Here is a 20,411-nt window from a genome sequence, read left to right on the forward strand (position 1 = left end):
GGGTAGATGCACATGCCCAGCTTTCACTCTCACATCAGGACGTCCCAAGGGCATCGAAGCGAGGTGAGTTCTTCTCCGCTACGGGCCCGTTGTCTGTCCCCCACCTCCCTCATACGTTCACACCGCCACAGGCCTCGGCTTCTTTTAGAGAGGCTTTCCTCTCATTTGCTCCGAGAACTAGAGAATGACTCAGTCAGTTTAGTCACATAGTCAACTTCTGCTTATGCGAAATCTCATTTAGCTGCTCATCTGCATTCTGAGCATGTTTTGTGGTTTTGAGAAATGATTTTGGCATTCGTTTGACTTTAGTGTAGGTTAATCTGCAAATTTGAAGTGCTTGTACAAACTTGCTCTTTGTTTTCTAGCAGACGAGATGACTCACCATTGCACCAAGTTCTCTGGCCATTGGAAGGTACGCTTGACACAGTGCTGTCACCCTTTTCCAAAGAATCGAACACAATTCCGAATAGATTGCATAATGATCGCAAATGCTCAAGGAATGCTGTTGTCTGGAAGGTTCTGCTGTAATTCGCCAGTATAATTCTTGATATGCAACCACTGGTGTTAAACTTTTATAGTAGTTCACATCCCATTTGGTCTTTTCCCCAACATGCAAGTCTTAATTGTGCCCTTGAAATCTTTAAAGATTTCCCAACCTCTGTCTTCCAGATCATCGTGTACGACGAGGAGTGCTTCCAGGGCCGTCACCATGAGTTCACCTCAGAGTGCTGCAATGTCATGGAGTTCGGTTTCGAGTCCGTGCGCTCATTGAGAGTGGAGAGCGGAGCGTGAGTGTTTCTCCAAAGTCTTTGTTTCATAGTTCCAGAGATTTGTGCCAATTATTTAGACTAACTGTGACTCCGGATCTGGGAAGAAGGATCACCCAAACTATGATTTGACCCTTCACACACATGAAAAACAGCTCGCTTTGGGGTTTTTTTCTGAAGAAAATGCGAGTGGTATCCGTGCAGAACTCACTGTTATGATGCTGGAGAGTTGTAGGTGGTTGCCAATGCGTTGCTATGCATTTGCTAATATTTGTTGTAAATAGTTCTACGCATGTCGAGGTATTCTATAGGTTGCTAGGGAGGTTTGCTACCATATTCTCAGTGGTTTCTCAGTGGTCAAAAAAGCCCAATTCTCTAAATTTGGCTCAGCTCTCGCCCTTAAAGTAAGTCTGCTTATCATTCATGTTGTATAACAAACAGTGCTAGTTAAGTGCCAGAAGTTTAATATCTAAAGTTAATGGTTTGTTAAAATCGGTAATAGTGATTCTTGGTCAGCAGGGGTTTGTTTCACAACCGTGTCCTTATTTCATGTGGCATTTTTTTGAGCAGAGAGGTCACTTTAGAAGTTTTGATGTACAAGGACAGTCTGAAACGAAATGTTCATTGGCCTATCCATGTACTGATGCCACAAGTGTTATTTTACACCGATGACGATGTGAATAGAAAACATTTTGACTTTGGGCTTGTTTGGCCTCTGAAAAAAGTATTTTTTTGTAAGAAATCTTTGCAAGCTTCTCTCCTTGTTGAATTTTAGCGCACAGTAAAAAAAAAAAAAAACTTCTCAAAGATCATTGGACAATGTTTTACAAGAAAATGCCATGACAGGCTTCTATTTCAAAATATCATGTTTAATTTGCATTTGCATTCGCTTTTATTTTTATATTTAAAATTTTCACACAGTTTTAGTAAGTGTGTTATGTGCTTTCACCATTTTTCTTAGTCCTTTGATATTTCTATTAAGCCTTACATTTTTCCAGATTTAGTTACTTTAATACTTCAACCTAAACCAAGGCAGCATTTCTATTTTTTCATATAATATGCATAGCCTATATGTATTTACAATTTTAGCTTTATTTTAGTTAACGAACAGTATTTCTAATAGTTTTTAACGGTAACACTTTATTTTACAGTGTCATTGTTACATATGTAACAGTTAATCTAGTTACTATAACTATAAATTATGCATAATTACATGCAACTAACCCTAAACCAAACCCTAACCCTATAGTATAGTAAGCTGAGTAATTACTTAATATTACTCAGCACTTAAATGTATAATTATTAGACACCTTTAAATAAAGTGTAACCTACTGTAGTAAGCCATAACACCACTGTGGTCCACAAGTTCTGCCAAAGCTCCTGTTTTCACCGTGCGTTTCTCTTCAGGTGGGTGGGCTACGAGCACGGCTCTTACCAGGGTCAGCAGTTTGTGCTGGAGCGTGGAGAGTACCCTCAGTGCGATGCCTTCGGGGGAAGCAATGCTTACCACATCGAGAGAATGACCTCCTTTAGACCCATTTCCTGTGCTGTAAGTTCACTTAAACCATGACCCAACCCGCCATTTTGCATGGGTTTTCTATAACAATAATATCTACAATGATTGGAATTACTTCATATTGCAACCATCGTTTTGAGTATTGCATTAAGAAGAAAAAGAATGCTCCATGTCATTATGTTTGATATGATTGTACCCAGAACCACAGGGAGTGCAGAATGACTATCTACGAGATGGAGAACTTCCTGGGCCGCAAGGGAGAACTCAGTGACGATTACCCTTCTCTTCAGGCTATGGGATGGTGCAACAACGAAGTGGGTTCTCTGCGTGTTCAGTCCGGAGCGTGAGTATCTGCATGGCTTCTTCTATTTTTCCCCCTCAATGCTTCCATTTCATGCTTTGTTTGTTCACCGCTATCTATTCTTCGCTCTTCATGCGACAGGTTTGTGTGCTACCAGTTCCCTGGTTATCGTGGATACCAGTATATCATGGAGTGCGACCGCCACTGTGGGGAGTACAAACAGTTCAAGGAGTTCGGCTCCCATTCCCAGACCCCTCAGATCCAGTCCATCCGCCGTATCCAGCAGTAACGGATTTCTCCTTGACCCTCTCCTTGCAAAAACTCTCATGCCCCTTTCTGCCCGATGCTAAATAAACTGTCTTTCTTAAACCTCACTGACCTCCTGTTATAGATCTGTGTAAAAAAAAAAAACAAAAAAAAAAAAAACAGTAGAGTGCATTTACTGAAACCTCAAAGCAACAGTGAGGCTTTTTGGACACTTAAAAATAATAATACATGGTGTGCCTTTTATTACAAATTGTTTGAAACTGGTTTTGTGAAGAATGAAGAATGCATTTAGTCTCTGTGCCTTTAATCATGGAGGGAAATAAAATGCACTTTAACCCTTTTCCCGCCAGATGGAGCAATAAACCTACAAGCCAAATGATTACAAATATGGGAGGCATGCAATAAAAAATAATCAGGTTTAATGAGAAACCAAATATATTTAGCACGAAAACAGTCCATTACATGGCTTAACTTACCTTAAAATTACTTTTGTTGAAATGCCATTGTTTGTCAGATTAAATCATATGACCAGGAATTGAAATAAGAAACCCAAACAAAAAAACAAAACAGTTTTTTGTGTTGATAAAAGAGGTGGGATGCGCTTACACAACGATTTTATTTAGATAACATGGCGGAGCCAGCGAAGACACCAGACTTTCCTACTATGATGTAGCCATGGGTTATGAATATTAATTACGTAATGTGACGTGCGTCTAGTAGGCCCATCTGATTTGCTGAAAGTTGCGTGGGCGCTATTCAGACAGCGAATTAAAAAGTCCTTTTATGGAGAAGGCTTGACTTATGAATATTAATGAAATACCGTGAATGGGCGCTTCAGGAAGGTTACTAAGCAACGTCAGCAGAATCTATTTAATATGCATAACTCAAGCCTTCGCCGTAGTAGGCTTTGAAGTTTTGCTTGCTTCGTTTTTTTATTAAATTTTTTGCGTGCTTTCGCTTTTATTTAAAGAGAGAGTAGCTAGGCTATACATTGCGTAAATTAAGAGTCGAGAGAAATGTGAAAAAAGAGAAACAAAACAAAATGTATTGAAACAACAATTCTGACAGCCTATATTTCAGTTAAAAGCCATGATAAAATGTAAATAAAATCAAACTGAATAGCCCACAGTCTACTATTGACCCTTTTGCGTTTTAACGGTCATCAACATCGTAAATCCTGCAAAGTTTTTATTTTATTTTAAGTTTAAGTTTAAAAAACATATGTAAAATGTATGTAGGTTTATAATACTATACTTTGTATTTTATTAAATTTGCATCAAATTACAAGAAACTAGCTATTGACCCTTTTCACATTTACGGGTTTCTCAGAAGCGGAAGTCATCATAGTTTGGTAAACTTCCATAGCGGTTAATGAGAAAGTACATTAAATATATATATTTTTTGTTGTGTTCCTTTTGTCATTTGCTTAAATACCAAAAGAAAAACTCCACAATAGTATTTTCACAACTTACAAAAGAGCAAAAATTAGAGAGAGATTGATAACGGCAGTCAGAAGAGAGAAAGATGTCCACTTTTTGCTGTCCATCACACCCATAGCCGCTGTGTTAGAAACACCCTCACAGCAGCTTTAACACGTTTTTGGTAATTTGGTACAAAGTATAGTGATATAAATGTACATACATTTTTAAAAAATAAAAATGAAAAAATATATTTTTTGAAACAACTTGCTGATTTACGGTGCTCATGACCGTTAAAACGCGTCATCACAGTCTGTGAAAAAGGGTCAGTTGGGCAATTTCGCATCCTTCTTCACTGGTATTCAGCTACGCCTCGTTCCAGTTCCAGTTCCGTGTTTTGCAACACCAGCGCCGGGTTTTGCGTCGAACCGGCCGCTGGGAGGAAGTGCAGCTCTCAGAAGAGCCTGAATTTCAGTTCACGACGCGCCGTGGGGCTCAGCTCACACACAAGCACTAAAACTAGAAAATAGTCGTATATTCCCATCTGGATTAACCTCAAGAGGAACTCTTTCCCGGAGGGTCTGAGTGGAATCGGACTGGAGTGTTTTATGTGGACGAATATTGTGGTTTTGTTGAGCGATGTCGGAAGAGATGAAGACTTGGATCTGCGACCCAAACACGGATGGAAAAGAAAAGAGTGGTTTCTTTCGGCAGTAACATCGAAAATTCAAAATCAGATCTCGTTTGGAGGAAAGTACATTTAAAACCCCAGAACGAAGCGTATTGGGGTTCAAAGTCACGTCGTGTTGTTGTTGTTGTTCTTTGGCGAAACTAGTAGTTTCGTCCATATAAGCTTGAGTTTGAGACGCACAAGATCTCGCGCAGAGATTTCAGGGTGAGCTCTTTATTTTTGTGTTTTTATTTACAAGAAACGAAAAAAGCACAGTAGCTGTGTTTTCTATATATATCCCTGCCTTGCTGTTTCATCGGACCACGTTTTGTGACACCATCGCGACTTTTTTTTTTTTTTTTTTTTTAGAAAAAGGAAACTCGGATTGGTTTCGTTCACATTTGCTTATTTCCTTTTCTAGCGCCCCCCTCTCATCTGTAGGTTACAGAGTAGAGCAACATCTCAGCCGTTCTTGCTCTCATTATATAAATAAATTGACGAGCAAGCAAATCCAGTTAAGGAGGAAAAACTGTCTGCATTGAACCGCACAAGGCAATGGACTTGCCACATCAAAACACAACTAGTTTAATTTTGTCTCTTTAATTGGCTTGTGAGATCAAGACAACCAGCTTGGATCAGCCAGAGGAGTGACAGGCAGATCTCAACCATCGTACTACAAAAATGGGGATTTGTATGTGATATTACCAGGATATTTACATGCATATGCTGTTTAGATCTTGAATGTTTTTAGTCTCGCATTTGTGGATATTCAGGAAACAATCCAGCCCGTGTCGCACCGATAGCCATTATTTATGTTTCTCTAACCATTGGGCTTCAGCTTTCCACCATCTTTACGCCTTTTAAGAAGAGGAGGATACATATTACCCTTATTATATGCGATCCGTTTGTTTGCTGTCAGCTGGTAAATGTGATCAAACAGGGAAATATTGGCGTCCATTTTCATTCCTTATTGTGTTTTTGGAGCGCGCTGGCTTGCTCATTTTAACACCCTAATGATATCGTCTAGTCCGCTCGTTTACGACTTATTTTCTATATCTTGTTGGTTTTAACCGGATTGCATGGTCGTTTTGATTAGATGATCATCTTGGGGATTGATTTCATATGACACTGACGGGCCAGCTTGTATGTATTTGTAGTTAACCCGCTACCGCCGTTATTTCCATCCATCTGAATGGACGGTTGCTCAAATTAACTTGCATGTCATTTTTTTAACGTCGTTATACCGGCAGGTGGGTTGTTCGCGTTAAACTCCCCCAAAGGATGAGTGCTGGATGGGGGCATCTGCAGGCTAGAATCGCTTAATCGATATTATCGTTATCACCATCTAGAATTATTACTGGAGATGATGCCATACACATATTTTCTTCATCTTTGAAACAAGAAGCCATTTCTGCAATTCCAGTGGACCTGAGGGTGACGTTGCTTCATAGATAAGCACCCTATAGATTTTCCACTCAGAGAGTGTTTTTTTCTTTTCTTCTGGTTTTTTGTGTGTGTGTGTGTGTGTATTTTCAGCCACGATGGTTTATTTCTGAGAGCATTTTTGTGGTTTGGAAACACGATAATTAAACAACTGGGGCTGGAATAGATGTTCGCGCCTCTCTCGCGCATCATCATCCTCATCATCACCACCACAGCTCCCGCGCTCGTCTCGTGCTGTTGATTCCGCCCGCGCGCGAGCGCGCAACATCGTTCCCTCACGTTCTCCCTCACTGCTGGTTCTGGTACCGTTAGCGAGTCGGTTCGACCCAGAGGGCTCGAAGATGGCGGACCTCGAAGCGGTTCTCGCCGATGTCAGTTACCTGATGGCGATGGAGAAGAGCAAATCTACTCCAGCGGCCCGGGCGAGCAAGAAAATCATCCTTCCCGAACCCAGGTAAGCGCAACGAGTCTGTCTGACAGTTAATTCATGCATAAGATATTATAATATTTTATCGTGAAGAGGTGGGTTGACGTGTCAACATATTGGGTTATTAATTTCCCCTGTATTTTGACTGAATATTCGTGTAGTTTGACGTTAAATAAGCGTTAGAAATTTTCTGTCACCATTTAGTAATGGCCTCTCTTGTACACATAGGGTTTGGTGTTTACTTATTGCTTTCGCTTACAAAAAAGTACCATGGTATTGTCGGACAAGCTACTCGTTTATTTGTAGATATACTTTATTAATACCATATTATTTAATTACTTTAGAATGCCAAGTAAAAACGATGGTATGAATAGTATAATTAGGCCTGTTCTGAGACCAGCACTTTACCATGGTAACACCACAGTAAGCGTTTTTCTAAGCGTTGGCAGGTAACGCTGGCTCAATCCTAATTATTGGGGTTTTCTTGTGTTAAAAAGCCTGTCACACATTTTGTGCTGTGTTTAGTGTTTTTGAGGTTGTTCAGCAGTTACTGAGGCCTGTTGTGAAAATTCCCCCGTGTGAATCAATGGTTCTTATCACCTGTAGATTTGCACCAGGTTGAGGGTGATATTCACTGTAAACAGGTCGAAATTCTGACATTGGCTTCACATTTGGACTTGCATACTCAAGGCAAACTCATGTTTTTTTGTGTGACTGTTTTAAATTGTTATACCTTGGAAACGTAAAAGATTACATTATCTATCTATTGTAAGGGAGTTAAATGTTCAGATGATGAATGTTTCTCATATCTCGTACCAGTTAACATTCAGTCTGCTAATATTTTCCATTTGATTAATCTAACAAATAACCCACAGATTATTGAATTATTTGATGTACATAAACCACTAGGCTAGGCATTCAACAACACTTGCCCCACAGGCCCTGTTTACAGCTGGTATTAAGATGCATATTGGTCAATCGTATCACAAGCAGACGTCACTAAATACAGGTGTAAACGGGGTGTAGAACGTTTTGAGCTTGTCCACTTTCGACCACTTCCAGAGGTAGTCGAAAACGCATTAGACTGGATTGCTTTCGTATTGTAAACGCTCACGTGGTCGAATGTGTTCAAACAGCCTCAAAAGACCACCATATCTCGGCCTACTGACCTAAAGCATAAACATTATGTGAAGCGCCGAGTTTGGTTCGAAGATGAAAAATGTACAGGGCTCCAAGCTGTGACCCTTTTTCCTTCTGGTGCGACTACATTTTGTTAGAGGTCGCACTGGTGCCACCACCATGTTGCCCAAATGGTAAGAGCTGCCATTTTTGTTATAATGAACATAAAATGGCGAAACGAAACCGCGCTACTAGGTTGAGCTGCGCTACATGGACCGTTTATCAGCTCAGAGAAGTAATAGACAGCGCAGCGTGAGCTCAAACAGGTTTACCCGCGCAGACCAATCTTTGATCACACGACAGCGCTTGGAGATCCAGTGAGAAAGTGCTGTTTTTCCAGCACTTCAAAGCTCTAAATATCATCCAATTTTAATGTTACTCCTAATGTGATGATTTGTAAAACTTAACATTATAAAAAAAACGAACACTTCGTGGCAAACAAACACTTTTTACAATCAAAAAACATGAAATTACAACTATAAACAGTAGATGGCGGCAGAGGAGCAATTTTTGACTGAGCCATTTCCACTCCCTAATATACACTCACCGGCCACTTTATTAGGTACACCTGTCCAACTGCTCGTTAACACTTAATTTCTAAGCAGCCAATCACATGGCGGCAACTCAGTGCATTTAGGCATGTAGACATGGTCAAGACAATCTCCTGCAGTTCAAACCGAGCATCAGTATGGGGAAGAAAGTTGATTTGAGTGACTTTGAACGTGGCATGATTGTTGGTGCCAGAAGGGCTGGTCTGAGTATTTCAGAAACTGCTAATCTACTGGGATTTTCACGCACAACCATCTCTAGGGTTTACAGAGAATGGTCCGAAAAAGAAAAAACATCCAGTGAGCGGCAGTTCTGTGGGCGGAAATGCCTTGTTGATGCCAGAGGTCAGAGGAGAATGGCCAGACTGGTTCGAGCTGATAGAAGGGCAACAGTGACTGAAATAACCACTCGTTACAACCGAGGTATGCAGCAAAGCATTTGTGAAGCCACAACACGCACAACCTTGAGGCGGATGGGCTACAACAGCAGAAGACTCCACCGGGTACCACTCATCTCCACTACAAATAGGAAAAAGAGGCTACAATTTGCAAGAGCTCACCAAAATTGAACAGTTGAAGACTGGAAAAATGTTGCCTGGTCTGATGAGTCTCGATTTCTGTTGAGACATTCAGATGTTAGAGTCAGAATTTGGCGTAAACAGAATGAGAACATGGAACCATCATGCCTTGTGACCACTGTGCAGGCTGGTGGTGGTGGTGTAATGGTGTGGGGGATGTTTTCCTGGCACACTTTAGGCCCCTTAGTGCCAATTGGGCATCGTTTAAATGCCACGGCCTACCTGAGCATTGTTTCTGACCATGTCCATCCCTTTATGGCCACCATGTACCCATCCTCTGATGGCTACTTCCACCATGTCACAAAGCTCTAATCATTTCAAATTGGTTTCTTGAACATGACAATGAGTTCACTGTACTAAAATGGCCTCCACAGTCACCAGATCTCAACCCAATAGAGCATCTTTGGGATGTGGTGGAACGGGAGATTCGCATCATGGATGTGCAGCCGACAAATCTGCGGCAACTGTGTGATGCCATCATGTCAATATGGACCAAACTCCCTGAGGAATGCTTCCAGCACCTTGTTGAATCTATGCCACGAAGAATTGAGGCAGTTCTGAAGGCAAAAGGGGGTCCAACCCGTTACTAGCATGGGGTACCTAATAAAGTGGCCGGTGAGTGTATGTAAAAAGTAGGAAATCACAAAAGTCTCATTAAAGCAATTAAAGAGCGCTCCTTTTATAATCACTGAAGCTGACAGTCAGTTCAGTATGATACTCTAAAAGAAAATTGTCTCATCTATAAATTGTAAAATAAACCCTGCCCTCGAAGAATTCAGGACAGAAGTGGTTGAAAATGGACAAAACAGACGGATTAAAATACCATGTGTTCACTTGCGATCCCATCGACCAAAACGCATCTTAATACCAGGTGTAAACAGGGCCTTAGAAAGCGAATACATTAATCATATGGTTACTTTGGCGTCTTTTTAGAAATACTAAAATAGACTAGATAGACCTAGTATATTTTTAGTTACGGCCTTTGTTGGAGTTGATTGTACCTGTTCCAGGGCTCCAGACTAACTTTTACACTGGTTGCACTGGTGCTACCAACTTTCTCAGTTGGTCGCACCAGCATATGATTTGGTCGCACCTTTTTTTTCTTTTTTTTTTTGCTAGATGCCATGGGATTAATCAAGCATGCTGATGAATAGTGGTTTTAATGGACCAAGGCTAGCAAAGGCTTTCTGGGTTGCTGCAGAAATACCTGTAATATATTATATAAAAAAACATGTAATATATGGTAATTATCATTGCCAAATTTCAGGATTTTCATGGATTTTGGACAGTAATTTTAATCTGTAATTTTAAGCATTTTACATTTGAATTCTATACAATCTATCTATTTACATTTAAATCATATTCTATCTGTCTATCTATAATCATCTTTCTATCTTTTAAAAATCATTAAACATACATTTTAAAAGATTAGAGTATTATAATAAACTGATACAGATTTTTCGTTATCAAAGTTTATAGTTGTAACAAAAAGCAGAAATCTCACACTCCAGTTACCTTCTGCATTTTATAATAATTTCCTTTTCCTCTGTCGAGCGATCATGAGAGTAATCGCTCGACAGAGGAAAATATAACCGCTGAAAAGACGTTGGAGGAAGGGGCTCTGTGTTTCGTGAGACCATTTTTATCATTTTTATATGCCTTAATTCGTGAATTCGTAATTGGCGCGTTTCACCATCAGTGTGCAATGCGCGTGACGTCTACGTTCGTCAATAAATAAACTGCACGTGTCTTGCGGAAGAAGATTGTAGACGGAACTTCTCTCCGTTAATGTCTATGGCGAGTCACGCAGGCACTGGGCTACTCCGCAGCCGAGACGACCCCGGGATAAAATAGTGCGAATATAAACACTTATTATAAGCGTACCATAGTGATTCAGAATAAGTCAAAAACACGGTTTGGAAAATGGATTCATGATGTAGCCTACTCGTTCATTTTGAACATAAGTTACGGACTGCAGCTGCTGATACAACGGCGTTCTGTTGCTCAAGCGTCCACTCGCACAAATGCGACCACATAACATTTTAACTCTCACATTCTCAAAAAATGGTCGCAATATGCGACCAATTTGGTCGCAGTCTGGAACCCTGTGTTCTCTCGGATATCATGCGAGAAGTCCATTGTATATATTGGATTTTTTTTATTGCCACTGTCCGAAAACCGTAAAAGTGATAAATTGGTTATGCCGTCACTTTTTATGTAGTTATTTGGCCGTTTACAACTCTGTCGGGAGACTGAACAGTGAACACTGTAAATATTGTTTAAACCTGCTTTTGGTAACAAACCGAGACCAAATCAAAAGGAAATGGTATTTCAGATTTCATAGTTTGCTCATCTCATGGGATCACTATGGTGATATAACTGTCAGTTTACAATGTAAAGCCTGTAGTTCAACACAAAGGTTTTATTGTACAGTTTACATGAACGTGTCTCAATATAGACTCTGCATCCGTGGAATTGCAGTAGTTGGAATTTCTTTAAAAGTTTATATAACTCTTAAAAGTGATTACATTAGTGATCTCTCAGTGTAGCTCAGGGCTCAACACTAAGGATTTTTTCAGCTGGGTTCAAATTTGTGGCCCCACCCCAAAAGTCAGCATATGGTTATCATGTTGATATTGTTTCACCTGTTAAAAATAACAACAATATCCAAAGAAATATCCAGAGAAAGTTTCTTACCGTGCTATGTGTTTTCTGTTCTTAAACCCATCTCCTTCAACGGAAATTAAAGAAAGCATATCTCTAATTTTGCTGTTAGATAAGTTATCTTCTCGGCTCACTTGAAGAGCAGGAGAACTGAATGGTTTGAAATCGCTTGAATGTTTAAATTGGCAAGACTTAAAAATACGTGCAAATGATAAACTTAAGTTAAAGTCTTGTATCGCTACAGTTTGTGTAGCTCGCTACAATTTGATCTGATGATCTGTGTGGTTTAAATGACACATTTAACCAACGTGTTATAGGGCATAAATGTTTCTGGAAATTTCCTGAATTATGAGCGCTAAACCTGCAGGAATTAGTCAAATTATGCACAATACCTGACCCGCAATCCCCTGCCGAAATTCAGGCCCTGATGGTTATGATAATAATTATGTATTATTATTGGTATTATATTCAAGTTGTTTGGCTTCCTAAAAAACACCAGTGTGAAATGTGAGTGTGATGTTGACTGATACACTATCACAGCAAGGTTTGAGTTTACTTTAAAGTCCAGGCACAAGTCAACGCAAAGACTTTTTACTCTGTTTAATTTGGTTCACTTAACTTTAAAATGTACCAGACTCCAAACACTGGTAAAGATATAAACATTTTGTTTAATTTGTTGCTTTAACTGTTAGTTAAATGTAAAGTTGCATGCATTAACCTCCATGTTCCAGACTTTTGTTTTGTAGCATGCAGTTTAATTTTTGTTTATGTGATGAGTCTAAAATCTTGATCCAAAAATATCTTTAGTGCATTTTAAGTGCTTAATTTTGTTACGAAATCTTCCGGATTACCCCCCACTTATTTATAGAGCTGATCCTTAGTGATTGTCACCCATGTAAACATAACATATAGCCCTTCAAAAGCATTCAACTTCTGTGAGTAGGCCAGCATCCGAACAGAGCCACGGTAAACTCGCAGCGAGATTCATTTATGGTTAATCATCTTCCTTCCTCCGCCAAGGCTAATATAAAGTCTCTCCATGGGCCGAGATGATGCTTGTGCTGGTGGGCTATTTAGCATCCCGGATGAAGTGGTAATGCACGGTACGAATCTGAAACGATAACGGTTGGCTTTTCCGTTCAACAAATGGTAAGCCATACATCCGCTCCTCATTGTAATTAGTCTGCTTTAGTGGCTCTGTTTGCTCTGAGGGATTACAATAGTCCGCGGCAGGGCGGTATTACCACAGATCGAGTGAAAGCATTAGCTGTTGACATCAGTGTCCCCATCATTAGCATTATTACGGGCTCCATAAGCTTTGTGCCACTCCCAGCTGCACCTTCTGACTAACACAAGCCGTTTAACATCAAAATCGTGTGACATTCGAGTGCTTGTTTGTTGTTATTCAGTAAGCATCTGTTTTAAACAACTGTGGTGTAAGAGAACCATATCAATATCCCATATTGGCAGTGGGTAAGGATCCAGTGTGCATAAAAACATAAGCTGATGGTACAATAAAGGCGTTTGTTAATAAATAGAAGGTACTTTGTCCTTTGCCAGCAGTGAAAGTAGCGGCGGAGAGAGATAACGCGGCTCTGCTACATTCTCCTCGGGCCAGTCGCGAGCCCGCTGGCAGAGAGGTGAGATTTTGACAGCATGACTGGAAGTGTTTGAGGAGCTGGCGGGATTGTTTGACAGCGAGACGAGTGGAAGAGACTGGAGATTGTTTCAGTCACGTAGACGTTGGACTGTGGGACGGAACTGATGCGATTGCAGACAGACAGAGAAAGAGATGAATGTGTCTGAATCCAGTGTGAGACAGATATCAAGGGGTCGAGGATGTTGTGGTTGAACACACAGGTGCAATCCTGCGTTTTAAATCGCATCCATTAGTCGGTGGTTTTGAACTAGTTACCACTTTTGCGATGCTAAAGGCCAGTTAATGTGTCATAATAATGTAGGCCAGGTGATAAAATATGAATGCGCTGCGCGAGTAAAACATGTAGTCATTAATAAATGAGAAGTTTGTTTATGTCTTAAAAGGGCTCATGGCAGGCTTGAGGTTTCAGACACTCAAGTGTATGGTTTATAAGCTCTCCAGATATCAGCTTTTGGTTTTTACGGTAATGTGTCAGGTCATTTACTAGGGCAGGGCGCTAAAATGTTGCTTCTAAGGCCTATATTGAGCCGATAAAGCTCTTTTTATGGATCTGCTTAGAAATTACTTGAAGGGTGAGTTTTCAGCATGTTAAATGGAAGAAATAGAATTATTTTATGTTAAATGCACCAATATAACAAAAGCATGCAAGGTTTGTGGTTGATAAGATTTTTAATGTTTTTTAAAGAAGCCTCTTATGCTCACCGAGGCTACATTTATTTGATCACAAATAAAAGAAAAACTATAATTTTGTGAAATATTATTACAATGTAAAAGATTTTCAGTGTTGAAAACTGTGCTGCTTTATATTTGAAGAAACCGTAATCATTTTTTCTTTTAGGATTGATGAATAGGAAGCACAAAAGAACAGCATTTATTTGAAGTGGAAATCTTTTGTAATATTATGAATGTATTTGTCACTTTTGATCAATTTAATGTGTTATTGCTGAATAAAAGTATATTTCTTTGAAATGGTAAGATATTTTTTTAATGAACATTTTTGAATGATGATACAAACAAATTGTTGAATTAGAGTCATGAATTGATTCAGTGAAAAGGATCAAACTTTCCAATGCCATTTTTTGCAGTGCACGCTGTCTTTAGGAAACTTAACGGCCAAATATAAATTGCATTGTTTCTTTATGATATTCACAATATTGCCAACTAAATTACTACACGATTATAATGAATATTAATATATCATTGCACAGCCCTATTTATAATAGCAATCCTGATATCAGCCATGTCCATTTGCTGTAATGTGTGAGGTCACTACAGGGGTGTCTGTTTCTGGTCCAGGACTGCAGGAGCATGTTTGGGGACACCTCTATCTCTCCTGACCTGCACTCTGACTCTGTGGGGCTGTGGTTGGGTGATAATGAGCCCTTGGAGGGGGTGCTGATTGATTCAGTCTCCCAAACTTGCTGCTCATTAACACCCTTTCCCAGGGCAGCGCGGCAGTGCCCTCCTTTGGGAAGCGACGGGTAGAGAATTGAGCGGGTGGTTGTGGAGAAATCTAAACTAAGGCCAGGATCGAGGTGGAAGGACACTGTGGGAGGCTGACTTCAGGAAAATATTCCTGTCAGTGTCTCGAATCCAGTTGCCTCTCTCTCAGGGCGAGATGGGTTTTAGCTGGTGTGGGGTTTGGATGATGTTTGTTTTGCATATGAAGTTTTGAACTAAAGTCATCTCTTTATTTTTACCCATTCTCTCGCAGTATTCGGAGTGTCATGCAGAAGTACCTGGAGGAAAGGGATGAACTGACTTTTGACAAAATCTTCAACCAGAAGATTGGTGAGTTTTCTCAATGCTTCTTGTTGCTTTGACCCAGTTTTGCATTGCCAAAAGGTCATTTCAGCTTTGAATAAGGGACATTTTTAGGGCCAAAACAGAGTAGTTCTTTGAATAAGCATCTAGAATACACCACATACCCTCGAGGAGAACATTTTAATCATCATGAAGTTAAATAAGGATCTTGTAATTCCTTTTTTCTTATCTGAGTCAAAGAAGGCTCTTTGTTCTTTATCACTGGCCATTATGTCTGCTATTCTCTGAACAGTCACCTGAACAGTTAAACTCTTTGTCAGACAGCGTGTCGTACAAATGCGCTTTTGTTGTAGTTTGATGAATGAATATGCCCAAATAACCTCAGGTATACCCTAGTGAAAGCATGCTTTTTTCCACTTGGCGCTTTTGGAGAAAAGGCGTTTGCTCTAATGTGTGAAGTGTGAGCTGTGAAGGCATCATGGGAACACGACAGCCAGCCCCAGATTTTGATTAACTTTAATTTTTACTTACTTTTGTGTCTGAAGTCCCAAGTGAGGATCTGCTTCAGTGGTTGGTTTCTCTTTTTCTCTCCCTCTCCTGACTTCCTTCGCTCACATTGCCTCCATGGATTATGCTATAACATGCTGATAGTGTTAAATGTTATGTTAGTTGAGATTCTTATCACCTACTGTTTCAACTATCGAAAATATAAATTAAATATTTTATTTGTATAACTGCATGTCACGTTACCGACATCAGAGATCCGTGAATATGTTAATTATTAAATGTAACCTTAAAATCTCAGGGAGTACTTAAAGTAAAATTAGGGCTGCATGATATTGAAGAAAAAAAATGCGAAAACTTCTTAAATAAGCTTATTCTGCTTAATAACTTTTTATCATCACTCAAGCCACACGTAAGTAACAGTTGCATTCCCAGCCTATTCTATGCTTTGTATGTTGACCTAAAACTTTGAACTTTTTGAAGTAGCCCATTAAAATCATACATCTCCTTCAGTACTGTTTGAAAAGCATTCCATGATACACCTCTTGTAGTTAAGAAGCTATTGTAATATGTTGAAAACTAATAATAAATAATGCGTAGGTGTCTCCAGACATTTGACTGGTAGTGTTTATGTTTTCTTATTAATATTTTCATAGGCTATATGTTTGTGTGACTGTCAGTGTTGTTACAAAAGTGCATAGTGTATGATGAGTCACTCTTTATGTATACAAACAAGTGCCCTTCCTGATTGGGAAACCTGTTTGTGGTCTTAACAGGGAAATCAAACCGCTATGTGAATGCGAGTGACATGTCTATAAGGCTATGTAAAAACAACGAAAAAGCATTAATTAAATGAAAGAAGTATTTTCACTAATGCAAATATCTGACGCTTGCAAATATTCCAGGTCCTTTCTGAAGAGAGACGTGAATCAGGAAACCAAAGTCCGCTGCGATGCCGCTAGTTCACCATACTGAATTTGAATGACAAATGTCTCGGTTTTGCATCTGACCAGTGGAAGGAGATAATGACTCAGCCACTGGTTGCATAATCAGATGCTTCCCTTCTGTCTTTGTCTTTTAACCCTCGTTGCTGTGGCATTTTGTGTTTATTTGATGAACCGAATAATGTTGCATGATGGCTTCTCTGAGTTAATTCTTTCAGGTCGCATTCAGTTGTCATAGCTGTGGCAGATTGGTTTGTTTTTGTTCTTGTGCATAACGTTAACATTCAGAAAACGTTAATATTGCATTGTTTCTCATATGATTAGTCTGTTTTTAGTAGGCTGTCTTGATTTACTGCAAAAACATCCTACTGTGAAGACCCTACACTCGCTGTGATCCACCTAGTCATATGAGACCTAATAGGGAGCAACAAGTAGCTTTTACCATTAAAATTTCATGAGAAATGAATAGAAATGATTCTTGCATTGCAGGAGGAGATGTAGAGAAAAACACGAGGATGAAAAGCTCAGGCTCAGGGGTGTCTGTCGGCCGAGAATGACAGGGGAAAATGCCATCCTCCTTCATTGATTTAATTTGGTTTGACAGTCACAGCCATGAAGACGTTCGTGTGGAAAAACTAAGCGTTTGATGTTTGACTTTATTTGCAGCAGAACTCGATTTACTGGCACATCTGGAATGGTCTAGATAATATCGTCTATACATGTTGTAATATGAAACGCATTAATAAACATTGAAAGATGGAGCAAAGGGGTTGTTTATCCAAGTCTGGGATGTTTTTTATTTTTCTTCAGCAAGATTTGAGATGTCGTGCTGAAGTTTAATACTTATGTTAAGATCATCAACGTTGTTCTGAATGTTTTGATTGATTTTAATGGGGTTTTTTCTCTGCATTAAAGGATTAGTTCACCTCAAAATGTAAATTTCCTTAAATAAGGGCTCTGCACGATCCCAGCTGAGGAATAGGGTCTTATCTAGCGAAACAATCTATCATTTTCCACAAAAAAATACAAACGTATATACTTTTTAACCACAATTGTTTGTCTTGTGCTGGTCTGCGACACGCCAGGCATTACGTAATCACGTTGGAAAGGTCACACTGAACGTAGGCGGAAGTACCGCCCCATTGTTTACAAGCGTGGAGGAGGATCGTTCAAATTTTATTGTATGTTGAATGACATATTTATGTCTTTGTGTCAGTTTATTGTTTAAAATGGTTCTTTCGTGTGCTTAATCCTGGATGTTTAAAACAATGGGGCGGTACTTCCACCTACGTCCAGCGTGACCTTTCCAACGTGATTATGTAATACCTGGCGTGTCGCAGACCAGCACAAGACGAACAATTGTGGTTAAAAAGTATATACGTTTTTTTTTTTTTTTTTTTTAGAAAATGACAGATCGTTTAGCTAGATGAGACCCTATTCCTCAGCTGGGATCGTGCAGAGCCCTTTGAAGCACTTCAAAGCCCTTTGAAACTGCATTGATTTGGACTTCAACAATTTGGTTACCGTTGAAGTCCATTCATCGGAGAAAAATCCTGAAATGTTTTCCGCAAAAAACTTAATTTCTTTTCCACTGAAGAAAGACATGAACATATTGGATGGCATAAGGAAATTTTCATTTTGAGGTGAACTAATCCTTTAAAAGCTTTGAAGTGATTAACAGTCCTTTTGAGCAGTATCTGTCTGCCGTAATGTGAGAAAAAACATAATTTTCCTCCTTTGTGCCCGACAAGTGTAGCATTTCACAGCTATTACTGTTCTCTTTCTATGCTCACAGGTTGATAAATAATTTTGCCCACATTCTTAAACACTTCCATGACCTACATGCACCAAAGATCTTGCTTGCTCTGCAGATTAATAAGCTTGTTGCGTTGATGCTCTTTGTCTGGGAAGTCACGACTGGCTGTAATAAATGATGTGGGGCAGCTCAGGTTGAAGATGAATAGCCCTCTTAGCAGAACGACGTTGGTGTATCGGTGCACGGACACTTGTATGCATGGATCTGTGCAGAAACGTGACAGTTTGACAGCAATTTTTGGCCTGATGATGTCTCTCCATCCCCCTCTTCATGACACATGATTTATTGAACGGCGATGTTGGTACTGTGAAACACAGATGCTGCACTGCAGTGCGATTCTCTCTTGAACTCATGACTTTGGCATTGACATGCTCTGCTGCTTGAGCTACAGGAATGATGATGATAATTAGGGATGCACGATATATCAACCACATATCGATATCGGCCGATAAATGGTCTTTTTTGATGTTATCGTTATCGGTCCGATAAGAAAATTGGGCCGATATGTCAATGCCGATAGATAGATTATTTACTTCAGTTGAGAGATGCCGCTGTTCGCCATGATGGTTCTGAATGATTGGATTCACTTCGAAAAGGAAGATAGAGTTCAGTGCAACATGTGCAGCACAAATCTGTCACATAGCTCATAACATTATAATAAAAACGCGCAAAAGAATGTTGTGAATTGTTGTTCGCCAGTGTTTCAGCGCGACGAGCGCGTTGTGGCGGAAAGAGCGTGTCTATGGAGTTTAGCCTTCATGACAAGCACAGTCAAGTTCTCTTGAGCATTCGCAGCATTCTGCGCCATTGTAAGTTGTAATATGTTTATTTTGTGTATATATGCGTTTGGTTGAGTTAATGAACGATGCAGTAGCGCTTTATTGTACCGGTGATCATCTTTGCTGTGATCATCTTTGATCATTTTAGCGTTGCGCAGCTCAAACAGCAATGCACATTTATAACTATAATTGGGACTGTCATATACATGCCATTATAATGAGAACACTATTGTAATAAAACGTTGTGAATTCTCTGTTTAGTTGCCGTTTCAGCGCGTTGTTGTGAGAATAGCGCGTCTAGAACGGGGATTAGCCTACACATTATGACCAGCACAAGTTCGATTATGCATTCACGTCATTTTGCGCAGATAAGTCGTAATCAGACCTGCAAACTTGTCGCTTTTCGGCGATAATCGCAGTTTTCTTGGTCAATTGGGTCATTCACGTGAATCGCGTAGAACCGGAGAGTTTTTTTTGGGGGGGGGACGGGTTGTGTAGGCTGCCCTTAATCTGCACGCAGGCTAGAATTGCGAAACATTATTGGATAATTCTTATAATTGACATTTCTCTGGGCCAATCGGAATCTTAGTACTTTTTCTCTTGGCCAATCGGAATCTTAGCACTTGCGTCAGAATCGCCATTGGATGAGACACCTGGCTTCCACGCGAGTCTGGTGGAAACTAATAACGTGAAGGAATCTTATGTGAAATTGCCCGTTCGCAAAAGCCACGCCCCCTAGTTATTGTTACTTCGCCCGTCAAACAAATGGTCAAACACGACCAGCGCCACAGATAAAGAGGTATACCCGTGCGTGTCAGTGACCTTTTTTGGAGCAATACCTCTGCGATATCCTCCAGATCGAGGCACAAGGGGTTACAGTATGCAGTGGAGGGATATATTCAAAACATAAAAATACGCAATAAAGGAGAAACGACTACTATCGAGGCTAATGCTTATATCGGTCTCAAGCGAAATCTGAGAAACCCCATGACCTGTAACGTTACCTCAAATACAACCAGCACAGCCTTGAAGAAGATTTTATAAGCTGGTTCAGTGGCTAATTGTTTGGAGTTAGAAATATATAACTCGCGCTGCATATTTAGTAATTTTGCCTCAGATACAGGATTATACATTCACTTTAACAACCGCTTGCGTGTCAGACTGAA

The 20,411-nt window shown here is 39.9% G+C and overlaps 2 protein-coding genes across 3 annotated transcripts in view; both read left to right on the forward strand.

Moving 5' to 3' along the window:
• cryba4 (crystallin, beta A4) lies at positions 1-2,958 on the forward strand. 2 transcript variants are annotated; one of them, XM_056261435.1, is made up of 6 exons: positions 1-63; positions 366-412; positions 670-788; positions 2,175-2,316; positions 2,484-2,626; positions 2,726-2,958. In XM_056261435.1, the coding sequence occupies exons 2-6, from the start codon at positions 374-376 to the stop codon at positions 2,871-2,873; spliced, it is 591 nt and encodes a 196-aa protein (XP_056117410.1). In that variant the 5' UTR covers positions 1-63; positions 366-373; the 3' UTR covers positions 2,874-2,958. The 2 variants fall into 2 exon arrangements, with proteins under 2 accessions (XP_056117410.1, XP_056117411.1); XM_056261436.1 differs by having other exon boundaries at positions 7-63; positions 369-412.
• A 3,511-nt stretch (positions 2,959-6,469) lies between these two features.
• The window catches only part of grk3 (G protein-coupled receptor kinase 3), an 80,091-nt gene continuing 66,149 nt past the window's right edge, over positions 6,470-20,411 (forward strand). Inside the window, exons 1-2 of the mRNA XM_056261440.1 lie at positions 6,470-6,836; positions 15,153-15,229. Of these exons, the coding sequence (XP_056117415.1) occupies positions 6,724-6,836; positions 15,153-15,229 (190 nt within the window). The 5' untranslated portion in view covers positions 6,470-6,723. The remainder of the gene's footprint in view (positions 6,837-15,152; positions 15,230-20,411) is intronic.

This window comes from Rhinichthys klamathensis, unplaced genomic scaffold (assembly GCF_029890125.1).
Source record: "Rhinichthys klamathensis goyatoka isolate OS25496 unplaced genomic scaffold, OSU_Roscu_1.1 h1tg000183l_1, whole genome shotgun sequence".
Taxonomy (NCBI): Eukaryota; Metazoa; Chordata; class Actinopteri; order Cypriniformes; family Leuciscidae; genus Rhinichthys; species Rhinichthys klamathensis.